Raw genomic sequence first — 23,920 nt, 5'->3', positions numbered from 1 at the left:
ATGACCACCATGAGATGTCCATAGAGCTCATTGAAGGTATATCAGAATCAATTAAATAATGGATTATGTATCGCTTGAATTTCATTCTTGTTGAAACTTAGGGGTTAAATAAAAGAAGGAACTATAAAGTCTCAAATTTGCCCCAATAGAGTAATTAAATAAATAAAAGAATAACCTTGCTCATTAGTTATATTTCGTCTACATGATAATCAAATCCCTCACTCAAATAGAAAACCATCAATTATTGCATCATGGTTAAACCAATAAAAACATATTATGGATTGACTGCACGGGTAGGAGAAAACAGTAAGTTGACGATGCCATGTCACACAGTCATTATTCATCTAACACATAACATGACTAAAAATTAAGCCGACGAGATTAGTTTTGACTTTATTGGAAACAGGAATTGTAAAAGGAAAAAACAGCGTTCCATACCGTCCGCCCGGTTTCCTCGTCTCTATTATTTTTATGAACGTCTCATCAATGCATGCCAGTCAATACAGCGATTAATCTATTTTCATTCCATATATTTGACTTGGTGCTCTAGTGTACAAGTATTACCTGTGTATATTCCATTGAAATTATACACATTTCCCCTATTGGAGAGAGGTAAATGCCTCCCTCATCCCTCATCATCACCCCATTTCCCCATCCTCCGCAGCAGAGATTCTGGTGGAAAATTTCTGAGTATGAACTCACCCGAATAAAACGACCGGCACGTGTCACACTATATGACGGTGATAGGCGAAGGGACTGGGGGAGAGAGAGAGGAGGAAGTAGGAGTGGGACACCATCGACACGAAAGGAGACATTAGCAACGTCGCTCAGCACCACCCCTACTACCCTTCCTCTCAGCACGTCCCGTCCCACACGGAAATCAACTCCCCTTTTTTCACCATCCCGAAGACACCCTCGCCCCTGCACATGACCCGCTCTCCCTCTTCAGGCTCCCAGCTTCATTTCCTCCACCGCGGGCGACGACCTCTTCATCGCCGCGGGGGGGAACCGAGGTCCTGGGCGTTCGGGGCGGATGGCGCGCGACGGAAGGAGGGACGAGGGAAAGGGGAGGCTTGCTAGTGCGATGGGTCGAGGAGACCTCGCGGACGGGGAGCGGACTGACTGCGGAGCCCGTTAACCGTGGGGTCCGGGAGACTAAGGAGGGCGGAAGAGGGGGCCGTGGATGAAGGATGATGATGACGGGCCCTGATACAGTTTTTGGCGTCTGGTTTGGGTGGGTGGGGGTGGGCCTAGGACGGGACGGTTTCCGGGGAGTGGGAAGAGGGGAGGACGGGCGCGGGTATTGATGGTGATGACACCTTCGTCTCCCACTCGGCGCGGGAAGGGGACCTCTCTCGCCGCGGAGATAGCGGCGGCGGTGGGAGCCTCCGGCGGTGTTGATGGCGGAGCGGAGGGTGTTAGCTGTCGGAAGGAGGTTTCCTCGCCCGCCCGAAACGGGAGTGGGTGGAGGGGAGTTTGAATGGGGACGTGTTGTGGGGATAAAGTTATCGGGGGTGTTGGCCGCATTATTGTTATGGTTATTAAGGGGTTAGGTTGATATTTTAACTGATGACGTCTTCAAGTGATTGATACTCCCCAAACTTTTCATTAATGTCTTGCGGAAAGAATAGCTGATGGTACCCCAACGAGGTGATCTAAGATACGAAACAGCACAAAACCGGTGGTGGATTCAATTAATTATAACTGTATGATTTCTTTGTCGGTATAATGGTTGCGTTAACACCATACTCACATTTAAAAATGAACACTAACGCATTCATTTTATATTTTTGAGTTAATTTGAAATAATTAATGCTTTTAACATCCCTCTTTTGTGATCGAAAGCATTAAAAAAGGTATTTAGCCACCAGCAAAAGCAGAGAATTGGCAAGCATTATCACAAAAGTATACAAACGATTTTTGAATAACCAAATTATGAAAGTTGCAAAATATTTTTTACCGATACCAATTGCTTATAGTTGCTAGTATGATAATACTACTGAAGAAACCTGAAGTGAACACTCCAATTTGAAATGTTGTGACAAATTCCATTTTTCATAGTTTTCTGGCTTTAAAAGCTGGTCCCTACTTTTTTCATCAAATTTTTCTTTGGGCAAAAGAAGGGAATAGTATGAGCCATAATTCTAAGGTCTCGAAAATCACGAGGTAAAGGTTTCTCTCGTTGTGTCGCACTCTTTGAATGGCTAACATAATTGCATATATAATGTATTTCATTAAGAAAAATATTTGTGTAACTACGGCATAAAATGTGTAAAAAGGCTGCAAAACTCAGAGAAATTAATTACCATTAATTCTTAAAATTGTCGAATGACTTGAGCTTCAGTTCACATGCTTGATAATAAATGCTTGATTACAAAAGTATTCATATCCAAATTCAACTCTCAAAATGTGTGGTTATTTTTTCCAAGTTTGTACTGTTTTGAATTTGTATTTATAGATTCCTCAACCAGACGATTTTTGTACTCATTTCTGTTTCACTATGCCGTATGCAATGGAAATAAAGTTGGAAAACCTATGTTATGATGGTTACATAATTTTTTTCCTCTCCAGCGCGGTCGAATTATACGAAATGCATTTCGTGCTACAGGAGACAGGCACCTGAGTAAGTAAGAGGGAGTACCATAGCGTCGTATCTGAAGGCCCATTCTTCTCCGGGGACGGAGCATCGGAAAACTGACCTCTGCCTGGAGCATAATAAAGTGGTGGACGTCAACGGTGGGGGAAGTCTTATGCGGGGAAGATAAGAGCGAGCCTCGCCGACCACCCTTCCCTTTTGTCTCGCCGTCTTCGGCGACGGAGGGCTAGGGGTGGGAAGGAGGAGAGACCGGAGGGCTGGAACACACCCCTACCCAGACCTCAACTACGCCTCTTCAGACGGGGATCGGAATAAGAAAGGATCAGGTCCGGAGGTGTGGGCGTTTGTGTGAGAGGAGAGTTGCCGCACCCTCCCACCCCTTCTCCCACCTCCACCCCTGCCAAACTGGCAAACGGAGCGGAGATAGATAAGGCCGGATGAGGAATGGAGGAGGAACCATTGTTACGGGACGTGAGGGCTGGGGAGAGCGGGAAGTGACGGGGGTCGGGACGGAGATTGTGGTCCAGGATCCAAAGAGAAGAGGAGACAAACCGGTAGGGGTGGAGTGACTGGGGGGGGGGAGACACGAGGCGAGGGAAGAATTAAGTGCGCATTGTATTCGATTGACCGCAAGAAGAGCAGGTACAGAGGAAGACCCGCGGGCGAGCAGAGACTGAGGGTGATATATATATATATATATATATATATATATATATATATATATATATATATATATATATATATATATATATATATATATGTAGGTATATGTGTGTGTGGAGAAAGAGAGGATCGTGTCGAGACATTGGAAACGCGTCCATCAATTCTTATCCCGCCGGAAGATAGCGCGATCCTCCGCCGGCATCCAGTGCCTCGCTCTCCCGTCTTCCCCTCGTCTTCCTCCCCCCACCTTCCCTCGAAGAGACCCTACAACTCCCCTTCCCGAGTCCATTCCCTTCCTCCCTCCTCCTTTGTGCCAAAACGTATCCTCACCCCACACTCACGGTGCTCATCAATCCATTCTCCCCGGACCGACTCACTTCATCCAGCCGGGCGTGCTCCAATCCCATCCCGGGAACTATCGCTCTCCCTACAAACGGCCATTCCACATGCACGCGTTCATCAAGATGACGAGCGCTCTTTCGGAAATAAAATTAAGAGCGGTGAGTGCATCCATCATCTCAGATGACGGAAATTTCATTTTTCCCTCCCCGTCAACGTGTTTGCCTCTGAAATTGCTGTTGTTCCCAATTGCATGAGAACAAAATCTATGAGTGGGTGAAATCAGAAGCAGCCACTCGCTATCACTACCCGCCTTAAATACACGAATATGACCAAGGTTCCTCCATGTACTGAGGTTTTTCTTCCAATATCCCAAGAACCTGGGAGAGAGCATTCTATTAATATATTTGAGTAAGTTTTTAGATGAAATTCATGAAAAATCGCAGACGCCGCAGGAAAATGAACTGGCCTCCTAATAAGACCTTTGAATGTACGCACCATCGAGGTTAAGAGAATTTGAGCTACGATTAATTCTAATATATTACGCGAAAATCTAATCTAAAAAAAATTGAATAGTTGCGCATGGTAAAAAACAAATTTAAACCGCCAAAAAAATGTCAAATAATGCATATGCTATTCCCGATGCATATTTGTAATTTAGATTCTTCTTCCCTGTAGCACTGCATATTTTTTAAAAAGAGATTAATTCTTCGTGATCATATGGTGTCACATGTTGTATTAAAATTGTGGTCTCTACAGAGTAGCAAACTTTTTCTCAAGAATTAAGAAGCAGTCACCGTTTAATATGCAAGCCATTCGAATTGATTTTCCAAAGTGTATTTTTTCCTTCAGCTTTCGTATTTTTTCAAAGGGGATTAATTGATGCTTTGAAATTTGATGGCGAATTTTTCCTTGTCACTACATTGGGTTAGCATTTGGTGGACAGGGGCGATTTTGTCACCGGTATATCGACACAAAAATGATTTTCCCCCGAAATCCCTTCCTCTCTCAGAGCATATTGAAATACTGACTTCCTTTTATGAAATGGGATATTTGTCTGATAGGGGTTTGCTCTCCCCACCACAAAAAAATTAAGTTGAATATCAGTCATATGAAAAGGGAGGTACAAAAATAACATTTTCAAAATTCAATAGACGAAATATTGATCTTAAATTTTTAAAATAATGAATGTCTTTTTAAAGCTAAATTTCAATAATAATCTGACGGATTTTGTAATGTCTCAAAAAAATTATAAACTGAAAATGAATAGTCTTAACATTGAGAGCAAAAATACGAGTTTTATATTCTCCATATTTTTGAAAACATCCATTTAAATTTATAATCACCGATGTCCAATGAGCAATAATGACTGAAGACTTGCGTGGGCTCAGGATTGAACGCAATTGTCAACTCTAAAATACACTTTTTTCTAGAAAACTAACTCAAACACATGCTCTTCCTTTTACGCATAGAAATAACTCCAGTAACATATAGCTTTTTAAGAAAAAACATTTTCGTAGATATATGACTGTAGTCGAAAGTTCACTCCTCCTAATAAACATATCATATTGGCAGCATCGTTAAAAATTAGGAAACAGGAGGTGCATACCGATGATGTTAAAACTTTTCTAAAATCCTAAAAATTAATATAAAGAAAGAAAAGATTTTCACAGCGCCGGATCCTGAGAATAGAAAATTATTGCATTTTACCCCAAGACTCTTATGATCCCATTATTTGATCGAATAACATGAAGACCTTGAACTTGCATATAGCGATATTATTTAAAATACGAGAATACAGTTTCGGGTTATTACAAAGTATCATATAATAACTTAAAGCTAGATATTCAAAAGACTTTCAGATCAGATTTCGAACCGATTTTTCTCTCAAAATAGAATGTAGGTACTCTTCAAATGTACAAAGCCCCTGCAGCGAAACACGAGTCCAACCCCTTTCGTTTTATTAGAAGATAACACCCGAAATCCCAGCTTTTTCCATGGAATATCAAAGAAAGGGATGCTTTTTTAAACTTCGCTAACCCTTTCTCGCGCTTCCTTTAACCCTTCACCACTTTCTCCGGCAACGCTCCACGTCCTCCTCAAACTACGGCCGGAAACTTATCTAACTTAATAATCCCACCCTTTCACTATGAGTTTGCCTAAACCAAACACCCCCCATTGCGACCGGTTTCCGCTCCTCCTTCCCCACACATCTCATCCCTTCCGCCCCTTCCCGCCACCCAATTCCCCCTTCCAATCCACCACTCCCAACGTCCCAACCCTCACCCCTCCACACCCCGACTCCATATCTCTCTTAGTTAGACTAAAGCTTTCGTCGTATCCTTGCCGCAGTGGCACCTCTCCACTCCCCATTTCCCTCTTCCACCGGTCTCGCACGCCCTAACCTTCCAGATTATTCCTTATCTTCTCTTGTTTGCCCGCGGACGCCGAAATTCCCTCGCACCTGAGTTTTGTCGGGGGCGCATCTCGTAACTCATTCTTGATTGGAAGTGGGATTTCTCCGCCACGATCTCTCCGTCCCGCCCGCGGCCCGCGCGTGGTGTTTGCCCCCTTCCCCCCCCTTTGCAATCCCGATCCCATGGCTCACCATCTATCCATCTATCGCACCGAGCAGATCTGTTGTTACCACCCGCCTCGGAAAAAGGCCCACCGTCTTCCCACCCTCGCCGCCACCGCGAGCACACGGGCGCTCCCTCGGACATCCCCGCGCAAACTTTCGTCCCCCCAACGTCCACTTTCCTCCTCCTCCTCCTCTCCCGTATTCCTCCGTTTCGAACTCTTCCTCGGAAGGATTACTCGCGGAGCGTCGGTCACCAATCGCCCGGTCGGCCGCTTTTTTATTCTTCTTTCATTTTTTTCCATTGCAGATCCACCGCGATAAGACTTAGTCCTCCCTGGTTTTTTTTAAATATTTAAATAAGATGGGTCAGTCCCAGCAGACGGCCGCCAAAGGAAGGTTGACGCAAACGGCCGAGTGTTTTCAAAAACTGGGAGGTCGTCGGTTCGTCACTTATCTCGAAAACTCCACGCAGCATCGCCCATGCGCTGACGTGATGTTATGAGCCACTAAAATTCTTCAGGCATCTTATCTGACGGCGGGGGGCGGCGTTGTGAAATGAAACTGGGCTTGGATTCGTTACGAGAGGTTAACGTTGCTGGCATAACCCTTTTGGCTCTGTGCTCTACGTGTTGTAATTGAAAATAAGATGACATCAAAAAAATATATACGTAAATGTAATGGAGCATACAACACACGCAGACAGTTGTTCTAAGGCACGGCTAAGTTTTAGTATCCTGTACGTGACCATTTCGATATTTTTAAAAAAAGTTACCTCGAATGTTATTTTTTGACTAAGATCATTGAAAAAAGTGCTGATATTACAACGGAAGAGCCTAAAAAACCTAATCAGAGAGATTTATTGATCAAACGGAGAATTTACGGGATCTAGAGTATGGTTAACAATTGTATAAATTTTCCGGTACAGCAACTTACCAAACAAATGCTCTCCAATTGTTTAAGCTTTTGCATCCGTTCCTGAACGCATAACCTTTGCTGTTTTGTTTATACAATTTTAAATGAAAAAAGTACTCTTTTTACAAAGGCAAAGCCTTTGAAAGCCAAGGGAGACGTCCAAACGAAAGAAAGAAGGCCAGATTACCTCTCGAAACATTTACATTGTTCCTCGCGCTGATTCAAACTGAGCGACGGATTAAGAATTCAACCATTCCCTGGGAAAAAAATCCCTTGACGCGCCATATCAGCCGGTACCGGATGAAAATAAACAAAAGCCGAGGGAAATAAATACACCTCGTCACGTAAGCCCGAGTTCTTTTTCTTTACTATTTAAAGCAGCTTTGCTTTATATACGCGCGCTCAACCATACACCCACCCACCTGGCTTTGTTTCGTGGAGTAAAACAAAAAAAAATGCATACATCGTGGGGGCCCACAATCTCCGCGTAAACCTTCCCCATATCCTCAGAAGTCCAAGGAGAGGCATGCTTACGCTCATGGCGGCGTGTAACGCCTAGCGCCCAACCCAACTCCCTCCCCCTTCCCGTTCGCCTTCATATCGAATTCTACACGCACTTCCCACGGCATTTGTTTTATTCATTCCGCTTATGTTTTCACGGGTTGTCCGAAATCCCTAGATTCATCAGGAGGCGCAGGAAGGAGTGGGAAATAAAAATGGGAGAAAGGGGGACGGCTGGTGGTGGGAGGATCAGATAAAAAGAATTCCGAGGGGGAGAGGGGTGCAAAGGGCGGGTGATGGTGGGGGAAGGGGGGCAAACGAGAGGGCTCTCTCTCTTTTTTTCGGAAGGGTTGTGGCCAATGCAGGTGGATGCGAGGGGTGGGAGAGAGGGAAGCGAGATGGGTACAGGTTAGGGGGGAGGTTTTGGAGGCTCGCGAGGGGAGGTGGACATGACTCCGTCGCGATTTTCGGGTGAGGCGGGAGACGAACAGGGAGTCCACGGGAATCAGCGTTGGCGAGGCTCAGGGGTAATCAAGCAGCCCGGGGAAACCTTTCGATATTGATCATAAGACATCTTAAGGACGGGCATAACCCTCGAGAAATTTGACTAAAAATCCTCCAAGCTATCCCCTGCTATCATACTAAATAAATACTACTAATGATAGTCTATAGATTGAGGGAAGTTTAAATAGACGCAGAGACTAACAACCACTGCACTGCTAAGCCTCACCAAATGCGACACATGGCCACATTCTGCACTTTAATAAACCCTTCTCCAATTCTCCATGATTTCTTCCTTCTATTGGTTATGCAATTAACCTATTATCAGTGATCAGTGTAAGATCTTGCACTCAGCTCCTTCTCTCACTCTCTTCTATACGAGCCCACCAGGCACCAAGAAAAATGGAGCAAAACCATGACAAAAAAAGGCGGTACAATTACTGCAATCGGGGGAATGCGGAAACTCTGGCGACAATTATCGGCTTCCTTGTGCAAAGCTGACTTGCGAGACGGGCCCGGAGTCACTTCATATTTAATGATATAGTGTCGATGCATTCACTAATCCCACAAAATACACTATGATTTTCGCAACGTTTCAACGTTATGTCATCTCTTTAGTGCGCTTTCTCTTTTAGGGTAAATATTACTAAAATGCCTTTCAAAATAACGAATATTCAACCGAAAATATATATGTTAAGAATAAATTTATCTTACTACATGCTCTTGAAAACGATTAATAACTTCTTATTGAACAGTATCTAAGGAGAAGGCCAGTCTTTACGTCAAGGAAAGGAACTACCCTTCACAAAAAAACTGGTTTCTGAGACCGTATTCAGGGTTGCACTATTTCGCTCCCTCTTAAGTTTATTTTACGCAAGTAGCATTTAAATATTTTTCCAAAAGAAAATGGTGTATCAAATTTTGTATTAAAGACTACAACTTAACAAAAATTAAGGTGTGGGATGTTTGAACTAATACTATTGCTCTAAGTTACTTATTTTATCTAAATGCCCCAATTCATTGGATTACGGAATTATTTCAATGGTTTAACTCCTGGTGGGAACCCGTAATACATTCAAGGAATAACATCTCTTATAAAATGAATTTTTGTCTTCCTCATACCCAAACGGAATTAATCATGATAATTTTTTAGCTATTGATAAAAATATTTTTTCATGGTTTCTATTTAATCATTCTAATCTAATACCCTCCCCTTTTAATGACCCATTAGTGATCATTAACCTAAGGAAATAAATCCAAAAAGATGATTCAAAGTGGAAATAATCAATATAGGCTTAATCCATCAGGTATATTAACACTTAAATATTTCAAAGTGTTTACAGGGATTAATTAGTATTTATTTTTAGAGAGATAAGCCATGCATCATCATCAGCTTAGACATGCAAAGTTTGATTACATCCGAAGTGTTTTAATGAAATAGTAATTTCATTCACATACCAAATAAATGGTCTGAGGTACCTTTAGATGAATCAATCAATGACTAAAAATCTTTGGTGCTTATAACACCAAACGTGAAGATAATTACTTCAACGTATTTTCAATAACTGATGCATGCCATTTTTACATAAATGATTAAAATGTATGCTAATATTATTGAAAATCTAAGACCACGATCACCATACCTATAAAACTCAGGCATGACAACACTTTGTCCAACGAGGACTGAATCCGATCTAAGAAGAAAAAGAAGAAAGGTTTTCATTAGCACCAATATTATTTCCCAAAAGATAATTTATAAATATTTAAAATTACTTTGTTATTTGGTGCACGGACTCATCGATTGGTACGCTAAAAATCATCAGTCTGATGCACATATAGTATAGTAACACTGAATACTAAATAGGATGAATATTTATAATAATGAATTGGTTATATGCGCCAATTATCATCTATATTGTTTTATTTCTTATATGCAGATTTACAAAATGAATAATTAGAATGAAAGATAATGTTTTATGGGATACTCAAGAGGATTTAGCGTTAATTTCTAATTCTCAAAAGCATATTACTTGAGAACACCAATTTCACGATATATTTCCGGTTTCATTTTCATCATCCTGGAAAAATTGAGCTTCCTGCCACAGAGGTAATCCTTTCCATTAAAAAGAGCATGTAAGGGATTAATAAACCGCAACTGCTAAGGCTTTCCAGACATCCCCTCGACCCCCAGCATCCAAAGCGTCCTGAATAAATGATGGACTCAATAGATCAAGCGGAGATAACCGACGAAAAGACTAAACAGATTTCCGAAAACCACCAAGCGTTTGGACGGTGCCCATCCTCCCTCCCGAATCGCGCCCCCCGTATCTTTCTGAACTCTCTTATTTCAGTCACCACTCCGCGAATTCCCGACGCGGGGACCCACGGGAAGGAATGGAACCGTGGGCAATGGAGCGGGTCCAACTACCTCGACGAGCCTCCCATGGCCTCGCCGCTCGAACAAAAAAAAACACAAAGAATATTCCTTGAAAAAATACACCGTGGGGATACACATATCCTCAGGGCTCATACTCGGAGAGGAAAGAAAAAAAAATTACGACAAAGCAAACCTTTTTCATCCCTTGGGAATTCATACATAATTTTTTTTCGAACCGGACCACGAAAAGAGGAGGAGAAAAAAGTAGGAAGGATCATTTTTTTTACGGAATAATCCTTGCCTCACGCAGTTGGAAACCCAACTAAACGTGTCTCCTGCTCTAAACCGCCCCCCCTCTCTTTCCCTACCTACCTCCTCCGGTTTCATCGTCCTCCCCCTCCAGAGCAACCCCCAACCTTCCGTCCTGTCCCTTCCGCCTCGACCATCGCAAAAAACAACCATTTTGCTTCTCCCCCACCCACCCACCTCCCTTCGGTCCAAACTTCCTCCACCTTCCCTCCCTCTGGAGCGTTAACCTCGTCGCTTCGCTTCTTTCACTCGAGCCGAAATCGTATAGGACAAAAAATCGTACGCAAAACGTACAGGGGCGGGAATTCTCCCGGAAAAAATATTTTTTTACCCTGGACGGGGTGGTACCACAGGACAGTATCCTGGAACCCAACGACTTTCCCCTCACCTCCACATTCCTACCAATCTCCTCTGCGTCTCCCCTTCCACTCACTTTCTCCCTTCCCGCACCCCTTCCTCCAAAGTTTCTCCCAAATCACACTCTCCCTGCTTTTGCGTCTATCTCACTTCTCCCCACGGCCCAATCAGCGGGGAAGGGTCGGCTACTCTCTCCCTTTCCACCGGACTGGGCTCAAGATAATTGTTAATTTATTCATAGGCGGGGGATCCCCTATCCGCATAGTTATGGCAGAGGAGGGGCGACGGATGAGTACGAGGGGAGGAGGTAGAGTGGTAGATTTTTTTTTGGGGAGAAAGAGTTAGAAGGATAAGGCTTGGCAGAATAAGTAGGAAGGACTATACGATAGGGTTGAGATGAGAGGGGAGAACTGGTGGGGAGATGTGGGAGGGTGGAAGAGATAGGAAGGGAAAGAGAAGAGTTTGGTGATTAAGGGGGTGAACGGGGAGATGTGGGGAATTTTGTGGACGCAACACAAAGATAGGGATTAGCAATGGGGATGCTGCACAGACGCGCGTTTTAGCAAAATGTATTGATTTGGATGGGATTACGATTTGATCTGTCGCCGCGAGTCTTACAAAAGGTTACGTCACAACAACGTAAAATGACCATTCTTAGGAATATACCAGATACTATCCTTGAAGCTGAAGACATATTTTAGAAAAGAACAGATCACATCTACAGTTATAGTGTAGAAAAACGATCAAGTATCAGTATATTCCTAAATAGCTACGTAGATATCACATGCATACTATGCACGAATTTAATAATGAACTAATAAGTTCATCTTGGGTAACATTGTGTGTAATCAATGGTGTCAAATTTTAGTTGAATGGAAATACATGCTAATTTCCAACTTATACGTAAAATACTTGTATTTCAAAATTCACACCAATGGGTGTAATTGATTTTGATTCATATTCCGAAAAATTCCGTTTCCTCCGGGACTAAGATAAAACTGAAGATACATTTTGCAGATGAAGAGGACTCTTCTCATTTAAATTTGCATACAATTCAAGAGATTTACCGGCATCAAAATATCATAATAAATTAACCAGAGGTACACTTCTACAACTATTATTCCCTTATATTCATAGAGTGCTCCAGTTTAGGTGATTCCCCTGAATGTTAGGCAATATTATTAGTGGTTCAGGTTGTATACTCAACAGGAAACAAGGCAATAATTTTTCCCAAAGGAAATGCGTTTACGATGCGATTGGGTACCTTAATTTGTACTTAGGTGTGCTACCTTAGCACTTGTAAACACGGATGGTAGAAATAAGCTTTATTTAGCATAAGATGGACAGTTAGGTCTTTCTCATGAAAATAATTTTTCGTTTCGTGCCTAAACGTAAAACGATGCTTATTTTTGTAGGATTCTACAACGTTACAACAACCGTGAAATATGGAACAATAGGAATCCTGTAGGCCGCAATCGTAATGGTAATAGTATGACCCAGAAAAATTTTCTAATGTATTAAAATACTTACCTACAAGACGATATAGAAATGAAATCTGAATTTTATCCACTGTTATAATCTCAATAACATTACAAAGACCCTCACCATGACACCAACAAATAGTTACCGCGGAATTACCAGGTTTCTCTCGATGTCATACCCATTTTATCCAATTTACTAGATGGGACTCTACATACAATCGGGTTCTTTAAGGTACTATTCCTATAAATACACTTCTTAATAACCGTAAGAAGACTTAGCAGTTATGCAAATGTAACCTAGCAGCATAGGCAACGTATCTCTGGGGAGTAATAAGACGTCATTTCTAGGTTGAAAGTATAAGAGCTTTCAAGTACAAAGAGGTAGATGGATATGTATATGAATTCATTTAGCTAGATGAAATATATAGACTAGAATAATATTATTCCTCACGCATTCACTTACATAGTTTCCTGGATTGATTGGTGGCACAAATCGAAGAAATGTTTTCCTCGCCAAATCTTCAACCAAACAACACGTTTTGAAAGCCTACCCTAGTTATCCGATGCCCCTGGAGAGGTGGATTGGGAAGAATACTTAAGGTCCATCAACTTTTCTTCGTTATAGTAATCATCAATCAAAGCGAAAGCTTGGCTAAAGCTAACGGCCGGACAAACATGGGAATAAATTGAAACCCCTTGCCATCCTAATGAGCTGGGACTCATTGGAAGCATCTGCCAAAAGCCCCTCACCGAGACTAATTCTGTCCAACTCCGTCCAATTAGGGTCAGGGGTCGGGGCGGAAGGATGGTGCTTGGGAAGGCGGAAGGGGGTGCTGGGACGAGAAGGGTGGAGTGGCGGGGTTGAAGGGAGTGTGGGTAGCGGATAGTTTGGCGTGGTTGTGGGACAGATTGAGTGAGATTGGCCAGAATGCAGCATCGGCGCAAATTCCCACAAAACTACGACGCCAAACGCCACGCACCTGAGCCAAACAACGGCGCAGTGTGGTGCAGCCATTCGAACGGGACGAGAAAAAGTCTTCCGAGTAGTCCGTTTCGGGGTGGGGAAGGATTCACTTTAAACCCCCGTTCCTCCTCCCCATGCACCGCGTAATATCTCACGGCTCCCCCTCCACTCCTCTCACTCCGTCCGGAGCGTCCGGCAAATATGCACAAACGAGCGTCGCGTTCCTTATCCCCTCGCCCTTCCCTCACTCTCCCTCCAGATTTAATGGTCGTCCTCAAACCCCTCTCCCCCCCGACGCATGTACGCGCAGTTCTTTGGGGACGGGAGCGACGGTGGCTGCGATCGGCAGCGGACCGATTTACATGCGCAGTCGCCCACGCGAATCGAGTCACTTGACAAAACTGTCACGCGCCCCGCGTTCGGAAGAATTAATCTTTTCGCGCCGCCCCTCGTGATGATCCCACCAAACCCCCCTTCCTCTCTTCTGCCGGCTCGTCTTCTGAAACACAGGTTTGATACTCAAAAAGGATTTTGAATACCAAGCTTCCTTCATTTCCATTTGCTCTGTTACTCCTCAAGTTTACGATCAAATGATTTTTACAGGATAAATATATTTTGTTCCATGCAAATTCACGCATTCTCCTATTTAACCCATTTTCCATCATTGCTCATATTTTGCGGGGCCAGGAAATTCCTCGAGGGAATACGAAAATAATTTTTCAATGGAATTTACAAACATTCACTTCTTAATTCAAGCAATCAACTCAACAACGTCAAATGATATAACAATCGTATAAAACCTTGTTTGAACGAAATGTTTTGTTTATTTATTAATTAATTAATTACTACAATTCGTCGAAATATATATATATATATATATATATATATATATATATATATATATATATATATATATATATATATATGCATTTAATTTTTATAATGCTTGTTTTGTCTTAATAAAAAAAATACGGTTGTTTTTTTCTCAACATGGCGTGATAGTATAGAAAAACCTACTTAATAACCTGATTAGAAAAATTGATTAGAATAAAAATCACATAAAGCTTATAATAAAGCATCAAAATATAATTTTAGTGCTGACTCCAGACATTGTCTGTGCAGTGGATCATCAATATTTCCTTGAATGAAAATATAAATTGATATGCTGCGCTGGTTTAAATATATCAAGATTATTTTCCCCGCACACTTTTGAGGTGAAAAAAATTACCTCACGTATAATTTTTCCCAATCTCATATCTTTTCAGTTTAACCATTCATCCAATTTAACCTTAAAGCCCACTAATGCACATTCTCAATAATATATGAACATAATAATCACCACGAACAAATAATTGAATGAAGATAAGAATAAAGGAAATTATTTTAATTTTAAATACATGCAGCATTTTGAAGAAATTTGATCATTTTTGTTTCAAAACACCTTTTCTAAACTCACAATACTACTCGTATTCCAAAGGCTAAATGATTTGTATTTCTAACTTAAAAATCCCGCTATCCTTACATGATCGCCAAAAGCGAATGATGATTTGATTTCACTTACAAAATAGTGACTCAAACAATTAAAAAGCAAGGGGAAATCGTTTCACATAGTCTAGAAAAACGACAGTGAATTTTAATCCGATGTTTTTGTTAGCAATGACATTTATGACTCACTTCTAGCCATTTGCCAAATTATATTCGTGCCTGAGTTCCAAAATCCATTTCACGAGATCCATTTTGCAACGGAAGTTTCATCTTTCATGCGTGGACTCGTAACTATATTTGATTATTGTTCCCATTCTTATTCAAATCTTAGCTTTCTTTGAATTGCAATATATGCTCACTGTTGTACGCGTTCAATCATTCCTTACCCATCCCCAACGATTCCACCTAGCCACGCGCCCCTACTTCCGTCTTTGTCACCCATTCCAATTACCCTCCCCCTGTGCCACTCCCAATATTCCCGTTCCCACCCTAAGCGCCGCCCCGATGTCTCCCATTGCGGTCGTCCCCGCTTGTTTGCCTTCGGAGCCCGCCCCTTTGCCCCCCCTCCCCGCCCGAGGCGCCAGTTTAACCTCTCTTGTGTGTGCACGTGCTGTGAGTCCTGCATTGGAGTCCTGCTTACCCCGTTCTCCCCCAGTACTCGCGCACTTATTTGTGCGTCGCTGGGGAAGGGAAACAAAATTGAAATAGCACTGTTTTCCGTCTCCACGGTACGACCCATGACTCGCCGAAATGACCGGGTTTGCCAAACTTATGCCTCTTCTCTATGCGTTCAATGGCGGTGCTAAGTCGAGTGGGACTTCAAACCGCTGAGAATCAACGGATATAACGCATCATTACCGAAAAAATGTAATTAGTGCAGCATTTCAACTCCCTGTCACACTGTACTCGATGTACTGTACTTCCCCTCGCTCGCAAAGCCTTAAAACATTTCACTTAAGTCGGTAGAATTGACGAATTGCATAAGACGGAAAGAATTTTAATAATGACAAGAGCTAATGTCAGTTTTATATTGAACAAATACCACGCATTTGGTGTTCCAAAGTTATATACGGGGTATTTTCGACGGCTAGGCAGGGACTATGTCTACAAGCAGGTTAGGTATTTGCATTTGTAGGGGTACGTGGCCTCCGTACCAACAATGGCATTGGAATTGAGGATAACTTCCCTAGCATACTGACCATGGACAAACACAGAGCACTGTGGACAAACTCCGGAAAACAGTTTGAATTTGTGTTTCGTTTACAGAACGATGAATCTCAATTCTTCCCATTCCCAGGACAAACACTCACCGATAAATAAAGTTTCTTTTTACTAGATGCTCGTCTGCTTCATTAAACAGTCTCGTTATGAGAATTATTGCGTAACTTTCAACCTAATTTATAGCCGAGTTTGATCGAATACATGGTATTAATTGAAGTGAGTAAATGTACCTAATATATTATTTAATTAAACCGTTATAAAGCCCTTTTTAAAATCATATCCCCTCGATATTTGTTGCCCAGTTTAAACCACTTCTTTTTAATCTCAATAATTGACGGTAATTTCGTGTTCAATAATAATAATTTTTATAATTTTTACTGCAATATTCCGTAAAGCACTGACCGTAAAGTTCGTGAATTTTTTCAAGTGGCTTGCCAGTTTATGTTCACGAATCTTCAAATCGTATTACATGAACATTTCCATTCACGATTAACAAAAATTCTCCTGCAGCACAGCAAGTTAAATCCTTTTCAGATCGGAGAAATTAGAAAAAAAATGTTCAAAATGAAACAACTGTCAGAGACGCCCAATCATTTTTATTATATGTGCAACCATAAACCATTCCAGCCCTCAAGTTATCATTGCAGTTTCCTTATTTTTCACCAATCCCCTTCCCCAATTCTTTCCTTTGAGAAATAAATTAAAAATCCTCCTGAGGGCGACGCCGCTCTACCCACGTGACAGACGGCTTTTAATTGAAAAACACTCGGAGACAGGCGGGCGAGAGGACCAATCTCGACGCGGGGAAGAAAGACGCCGAGGGTAGAGTCGCGCACCGAGATGAATGCGAAAGGGGATGGGGGCGCGTGGAGTTCCGGTAAGGTGGCAGAGAGGGGGAAATGAAACAAAAGAGGGATAAGGACCGCGCGTTCCGACCGAAGGAGGACGTGAATATGTACCCCCAACCTCCGTCACATCCACCCCCGTGAAGTCAACAACACACACACCCCTACCACCCCCGCTGCCCCACTCTTTTTGGCCGGTGGTGGCGATTTATGGCGCTTAATATCAGCAAAAGCGACGCTATCAATTATATTGGGGGGGGGGGGGGACGACGAGAATGACATCTGCCGGCGGCGCGGGGCACTTATAGGTGCACGGAAGGGGGATTCCTTGAGCACTGGTCGAGCTCTCTCTCGACGGTGATGGGGAGAGTGTGAGGGGGTGAGGGTTATTCCCCCCCCTAGGGTATAAGGCGCTCAGAGTTCGGGAGTGAGGGTTATATACGTGGCGGGGGAGTCGGGGTCGTGGGGCTGGGGTGATCGGGGACGGCCGGCTTGGACGGGGTTACGGTTACGGCCGGAGTTAGGGCGGGGATTCAACCGAAGCCGCAATTAGCGGAAAAGGAAGGCCATAAATTAATTTATAACAGCCCTGCCGAGCCCACCTCACCTCCTCCCACACCTCCCCCCCCGCGGACATATCCCAAACACTTTACGACATTCCACACCCTGGAGGAGAGAGGGAAAAAAATGGTCTAACCTCGCCTTTTTTCCTAACCATCAGGATTCCGGAGGGAGGGAGGGAAAACTTGGTGTTTGCGTTCCGTCTGTCTTCCTACGTTCGGAAATGGCATTTTAATTACGACGCGCCCAACCTCCCAACGTTCCCTCTTTCCCACTCCATATGCCTCACCACGCACCATTCCTGAACCCTTTCTGAAGCCCTCAAATGCGTCGGGGAGACATCTTCTTGGTGACGGCCCTGGTGATTATTGGTCGTATGAAAGTTTGTGCACACGCCACGAACGGAGTGGGGGGGTCGGAAACCAAGACGGACTTCACCGCTTGCGAAACGTCACAGATTCATAAATTTTGATACGTACATACAAATATATATATATATATATATATATATATATATATATATATATATATATATATATATATATATTTATATATATATATATATATATATAATATAAATATCATTTTTTATTCTCTTTCCGTCCTCGCTGGCATACAAAACTCCACGGAGATGGCCCCTTGAACGTTCGAACCCAGCCCAAAATGACCAAACAGGCAAAAAAAAAAGAACTTTTGTGTTTCGTGCCAGTTTTTTTTATATCCACCGCGTCCCATTCGTCGACGGCGTGGTTTTTGCTGCTAATTATATTTGACTAATGCGAGTTCCTCGCTTGTTTTCCACCCTCCCTCCTCACTCCCCCAGACCTGATTTTTTTTCCACGGGTTTTCTCATTAAAAAAGTTTTCCCTTTTATTTAATCAAAGCGCGTTATTTGAGGAATGGCTTTTTTCAGTCGTTCCCGAGTAAGTAAATGAAAATGAGTCCAAACGTTACGGGCGTGATATAACGTTCGAAACCGGGGAATGGGGGGGGGAGACGAAAAAGATGGCCTGGGAAATCCCTCGGAAATGTTACAATTGAGGGCTCTGCTTATCGGATTTTAAAGTGATGAGTCATCCATTTCATACAATTTCCATGTGGTCGCAAGCGGGATGCTATTAAAACTTCCATCATATTTTTTCGTTTGGGGAGCCATTTATGTGTTCCTCTCATTGTCTTTTCATTGTTTACTACAGTTCTAAACTTCCGGCATCAATGTCGTTACTCAATGAGATGAATACATAATTGTGAAATAAAAAATGAGATTACGCATTTCATGAAAATTTGAAAATTACGTTAATATCAAGATCAAAACTTGAAAAAACTCAGCAAAATTATATTACAAAAATCTCGGAATTAGGATATATACATGTGTGTGTATGTATGCATACACACACACACACACACACACATATATATATATATATATATATATATATATATATATATATATATATATATATATATATATATGCACACTAACATACATAAATAAATATTATTTCCTTTGTTAAGACCAGCAGATCTCAGTGAGCGTTGCGTTTCCTCGATATCTCAAGTGGCTCGAGCATCCGTCCGTCAAGTGGAAAGATCCGGAGTTTAAGTCCCGGTCAAGAAAATATTTTTGCGCTTGTGATCTGCTCGATTCTACCTTCCCCACCTCTCCTGTGTTCATCCTTTATATGTGTTCCTATCCCTTTTCCTAATATCTATTATCACGTGAAAGAATATTTGTTCGCCATATGGCTGTAATTCGTGTTTAAATGAGTGTGTGTGTGTATGTATGTATGCATGTTTATGTTTATCTATGCAAATCTATGTAAATATATTATATGGTTGAAGTATGAGAGACATGAATTACAAGAGGGGCAACTAATATCCAATAAGAAACTTTTACATAAGAATTTAAAACGCAGGTTTACACTCATTTGCTAATGAAAGTTGAGGGAGGAGAAATTGGCAAAACATATTTGAAAAAACCGCTAAATAAGTGATTCATTTATAAATATCTAAATATTCATTTCCCAAATTTTTCCGGTTTAATTAATAATTTATCTTGATTATAACTCTGCGATTCAATTTTAAATACATACTGTAGTTAATGTGAATCATTTTTTAATTCATCTTTTGTAATGATGAGTTTCCAAATTCACATTTAAGTAGGGTACAAAATTCCAAAATTTATATTCATTTTTACCTGCTTTATTAATAGCTTGCAATAATGAATGTCTTGGAATAGATCATGTCTGAGCGTTAAACATAAAATATAAACGTGTTTTAATCCGGCTCTGATCCATAGGACACGTGACGGAATGGGACGAAAATACGGTAGAGTCGCTTTTATTTTTGCCCTTGGCTGTCTCCATTCACGTATCATTTTGCTCCCATTTTTCCTTTCTCTTCAACTCTTTTTGTATTCCACCATTCTTCAAATCCTTTTTTCTCCTAAAGGGTCATTCTATTCCCTGCTGGAAGCGGTTTCTTTTGCTTACTCTTAAGAAAGCCTCCTTATAGTCCCCCGCTTCCTCTTCTCCATCTACCTTCCCAACCTCGACGGAGAAAACCGTCTGTATCGGTAAATTGGCTGCTCAAAAATTTGGCAAGAGAATTATAAAATGTGTTTCAAATGAAATAATTCTGTTTCACTGGTAGAAAAGGGCTTTTCTGCGGCAAACGTGCCCCAGGAAGAAAAAGGAAATCGTTTTATTTATTCAAAGGCAATTTCATCTTTGCTCTTTTCAAGCGACAGAACAAATAGAAATATTTCAAATGTTTCTTGATAAGTTATAAGACATTCCTTAATGCATTTTACCCATTTTTAATTAATGGATACAAACAACTTTACGAGCGTAAACGGAGATAGGAAAAAGAAGCAGGCACATTATAAGACAAAAAGAAGCTTTCTACGGATAGGAAAAAGAAGCAGGCACATTATAAGACAAAAAGAAGCTTTCTACGGTTTACAAATACCCTTGGTGGAATCATTTTAGTCTCTAGAGATAGTGACGTCCCGTAACTTACTTTAAAGCTATATTTTACATGCGTCTAAGGCCTAGCAATATCACTGAGATTGTACATAAATAATAAAACGCAGTCTATACTACTTAAAATTAAAGGGTCGATATATATATATATATATATATATATATATATATATATATATATATATATATATGTATGTATGTATATGTATATATATATATATATATATACATATATATGCTCTAAATAATTTGTCGAAATTTATTTAATGGCTGAAAAGTGTTTGAAAGAAGAAACTTCTTCCTCAATTAATATGAGCTCTCAAATGCTGGAAAAACATATTGTAATAACGACCTTGTTTTCCAGTTAGGAAAAATCAAAATAAATTCTCTTCCTACCTTTTTCATAACATTCAAATTAAGAGAACAGCAGCTGAATAACTAAGTTATAAAAAATACAAAACATTAAATCAATTTATATTTATTATAATGTGTAAATAAAACTAGAAATTGGCAAGAGTGGCTTAGTATTTCACCGTGAAATGTTTAAAAAGTGATTAAATTGATTGAGGCAATGTGCTTAAAGTCGATTTCTTGGAAATAATATTGATAAATCATTGATAAAGGGCACTTGCTTGGCAGTCTGCATAAAAACGAGAATAAATCAGTGCCACGATAAATAAACTCAATGAGTAAACTTTAATTCCAACAGTCAAAAACCACGTGAGCTAGACAGCTTAAAAATTAAACATAGGTCTTGGATTACAACGTACGCCTAACTTTGTAAACGACGTTATTTCTGGATTAATGGATATTACTGTTAATCCTGTTGAATGATTAATAATAATGCACCTCATGTACCATAGAATAGTTATTAACAATAAATTAAATACGGTATTGATTTTTTTGGTGAAATACCAGGTATACCGACGACGAAATACTAAGCGCAAATGGTTAGAGAAAACAGCTATCAAAAGCAACATGATTTAAAGCCGGATATAAGTGTCTTCCACTAAAATACCTTACCTAGTAATTTAGAGTTTTAAGTAATATATTCTCACACTGAAGAGAGCCGACTCAATCTTGGATACAGACTGGTACATATTATTACGCCATCCCGAAAGCAAGAAGTGAAATTCAATGACCTCTGTTCTCCTCAACAAGAAACTTTATTCTACCTTGGAACACATACTTTGAATCAAATTAGCCTAACCAGATCATCGATGTCCTATCCTTTCCCACTCTGACAAGCAGTCTTTTATCCCTCGGCCTCTTTGGAGGACGACGTATTTACGGACAAAGGCGGGGCATGGGAAGGGAAGAGGAAAAGATGCATGAGGAAGGAAGAAGAGGAGAAGAATTCCGTTCCCAGAAAAGAAAGGAAATGATAAAAAGGCCGGGGAGGGAAAAAAATATTCCCATCGGATTATGAGAATTGGCTTAACTTAATTCCTCCGCCGTGGGTGAAAAAAAATGAAGACGAAACAAAACAGAAGATAGGATGGGAATGGATATTTCATTAAGTCGAAGACCTCCTCCGTCTCCTCACTCCTCCCCTGTTCATCTTATCCAAAACTTCCCACACGCACACAACACTCCCGTGCCCATTTTCGTTCGCCGTCCTCCCCTGTTCTCCAAACAGCGCTGTTACCGCACCCCCCCTCACATGAACTACCCCTCCGTGTCCCCATCTACAGCCAATAGTTAAGCCGTTTATTTTTTTCCCGACAATTCACAGTTAAATGTCCCCTCCTCGAAGAAAGAATGGGAGAGAGAAAAGATCCCCCCATCGCCAAAGCCTTTTCTTCCCCCCCTCTCAAAAACCCAAACCACCCACATTCCGCCTCAAGGCCATTTCTTCTTTAAATACCGCCGAGAAGACTCCCCCTTCCTCCTTCAACCACCCTTCCCCATCTCTCCCTCAGCGTCTTATTCGACCTCTTTAACCTTCCTCTGCTTACAACGGGGCCACTTTTAACCTCATTCCGGTCTCTTGTAACGATATCCAATTTCTCGTATCTTTTCTGGAAAAACCTTCCCTCCGCCTTTTTGTGAGCATAAAGAAAAACCTGTCCACTTCCACCCTCTTTCCCCATCCCCCTATAGAGTTCCCATCCCATTTCGCTCGCTCTCCCACTTCTCCTCGCAAACCCCACGCCCCTTTCCAACTCCTCTTCCCTTAATCTCTTTCTGCACCCCTCTCTCCATTTAGAGTTGTTACCCTCACTAGTCTCCCGCTTCCTTCCACCCTTCTTGTGACGACTTTCAATACGACCTACCACCGTTGTTCACAGTTACAATGGTGAAGGTTTAGAAAGTAATGCAAACAGCCGTTATTGTTCGCTGAAAAGCACATTATTGCACTGAAAGGTCCGCGTGGATACAAGTGAGCGCAACACAATCTTGATGCGACGGATTTCAAGCAGCTATTCACACGTTCAAAATTCTCGGTGGGTAACGAATATCCTACAAGGTTTATAATTTTAGAGGAATCAATCTTTATTAGCCAGAGCGATACCGATTGTAGACTTTTGAAATTATTAATGTTCCTTTGCCATCACTCCTGGAGGTCAAAAGTAGGTTTACTCAAAACTTATGGCTATATATATATATATATATATATATATATATATATATATATATATATATATATATATATATATATATATATACATAGATAACTAAATCGTTAAATTGTTTTAATATATATATTTGTCTAATTGTATTTATTTTATTTGAGATTATCAATCGCGTAGAATATGGTACCTTTATTCTTCATGCATACTAATTTTTAATTCATCTAATGAAGTGGGGAAAGCAAAAAATGTTTTTCGAAATAACTCACTAAAACTTTGTTTTTGCAAATAAGAAACATTTATAAAAATTTTGTTTTCTTGAATAACAAGTTCCAAATTAATCACAATTTTTTTTAGAAAAAATATGATTCTTCAAACTCGCTCATTCCCATTAGATCTTGTCTTATGCAAGTTAATGATCTATCAATTCATAAACGTTATGTTTATAGCAATGAGGATCATTTTTATTAAATAAATATGAAATCATTAAACAGTTTCGTTCTCCTTGATGGAATGTCTAACTTATCTGTTACGCCCAAATTTTGACAAATTATTCAACTCGCTACAACATCCATGAAGAGATTTATTTATTTGTGTGGAAAAAGAGGTATGGAATTTCATGATATCATCTCTATGGATAAAGAAAACGGACCTGCGCTGTTCCCTTCTC

General features: G+C 41.0%; 1 protein-coding gene across 2 annotated transcripts in view; it reads right to left on the bottom strand.

Annotated features, from left to right (window-relative positions):
- LOC139697905 (LIM domain transcription factor LMO4.1-like) overlaps positions 1–23,920 on the bottom strand; it is a 322,837-nt gene that overhangs the window by 163,011 nt on the left and 135,906 nt on the right. Inside the window, exon 2 of one of the 2 annotated variants that reach the window (XM_071596767.1) lies at positions 9,737–9,787. The exons of the other annotated variant lie outside the window; for it this stretch is intronic. Coding sequence (XP_071452868.1) covers positions 9,737–9,753 — 17 coding nt within the window. The 5' untranslated portion in view covers positions 9,754–9,787. The remainder of the gene's footprint in view (positions 1–9,736; positions 9,788–23,920) is intronic. 2 annotated transcript variants of the gene reach the window in all.

This window comes from Hetaerina americana, unplaced genomic scaffold (genome assembly GCF_022747635.1).
Source record: "Hetaerina americana unplaced genomic scaffold, ioHetAmer1.1.p SCAF_8, whole genome shotgun sequence".
Taxonomy (NCBI): Eukaryota; Metazoa; Arthropoda; class Insecta; order Odonata; family Calopterygidae; genus Hetaerina; species Hetaerina americana.
This window is presented reverse-complemented; position numbering and strand designations above follow the sequence as displayed.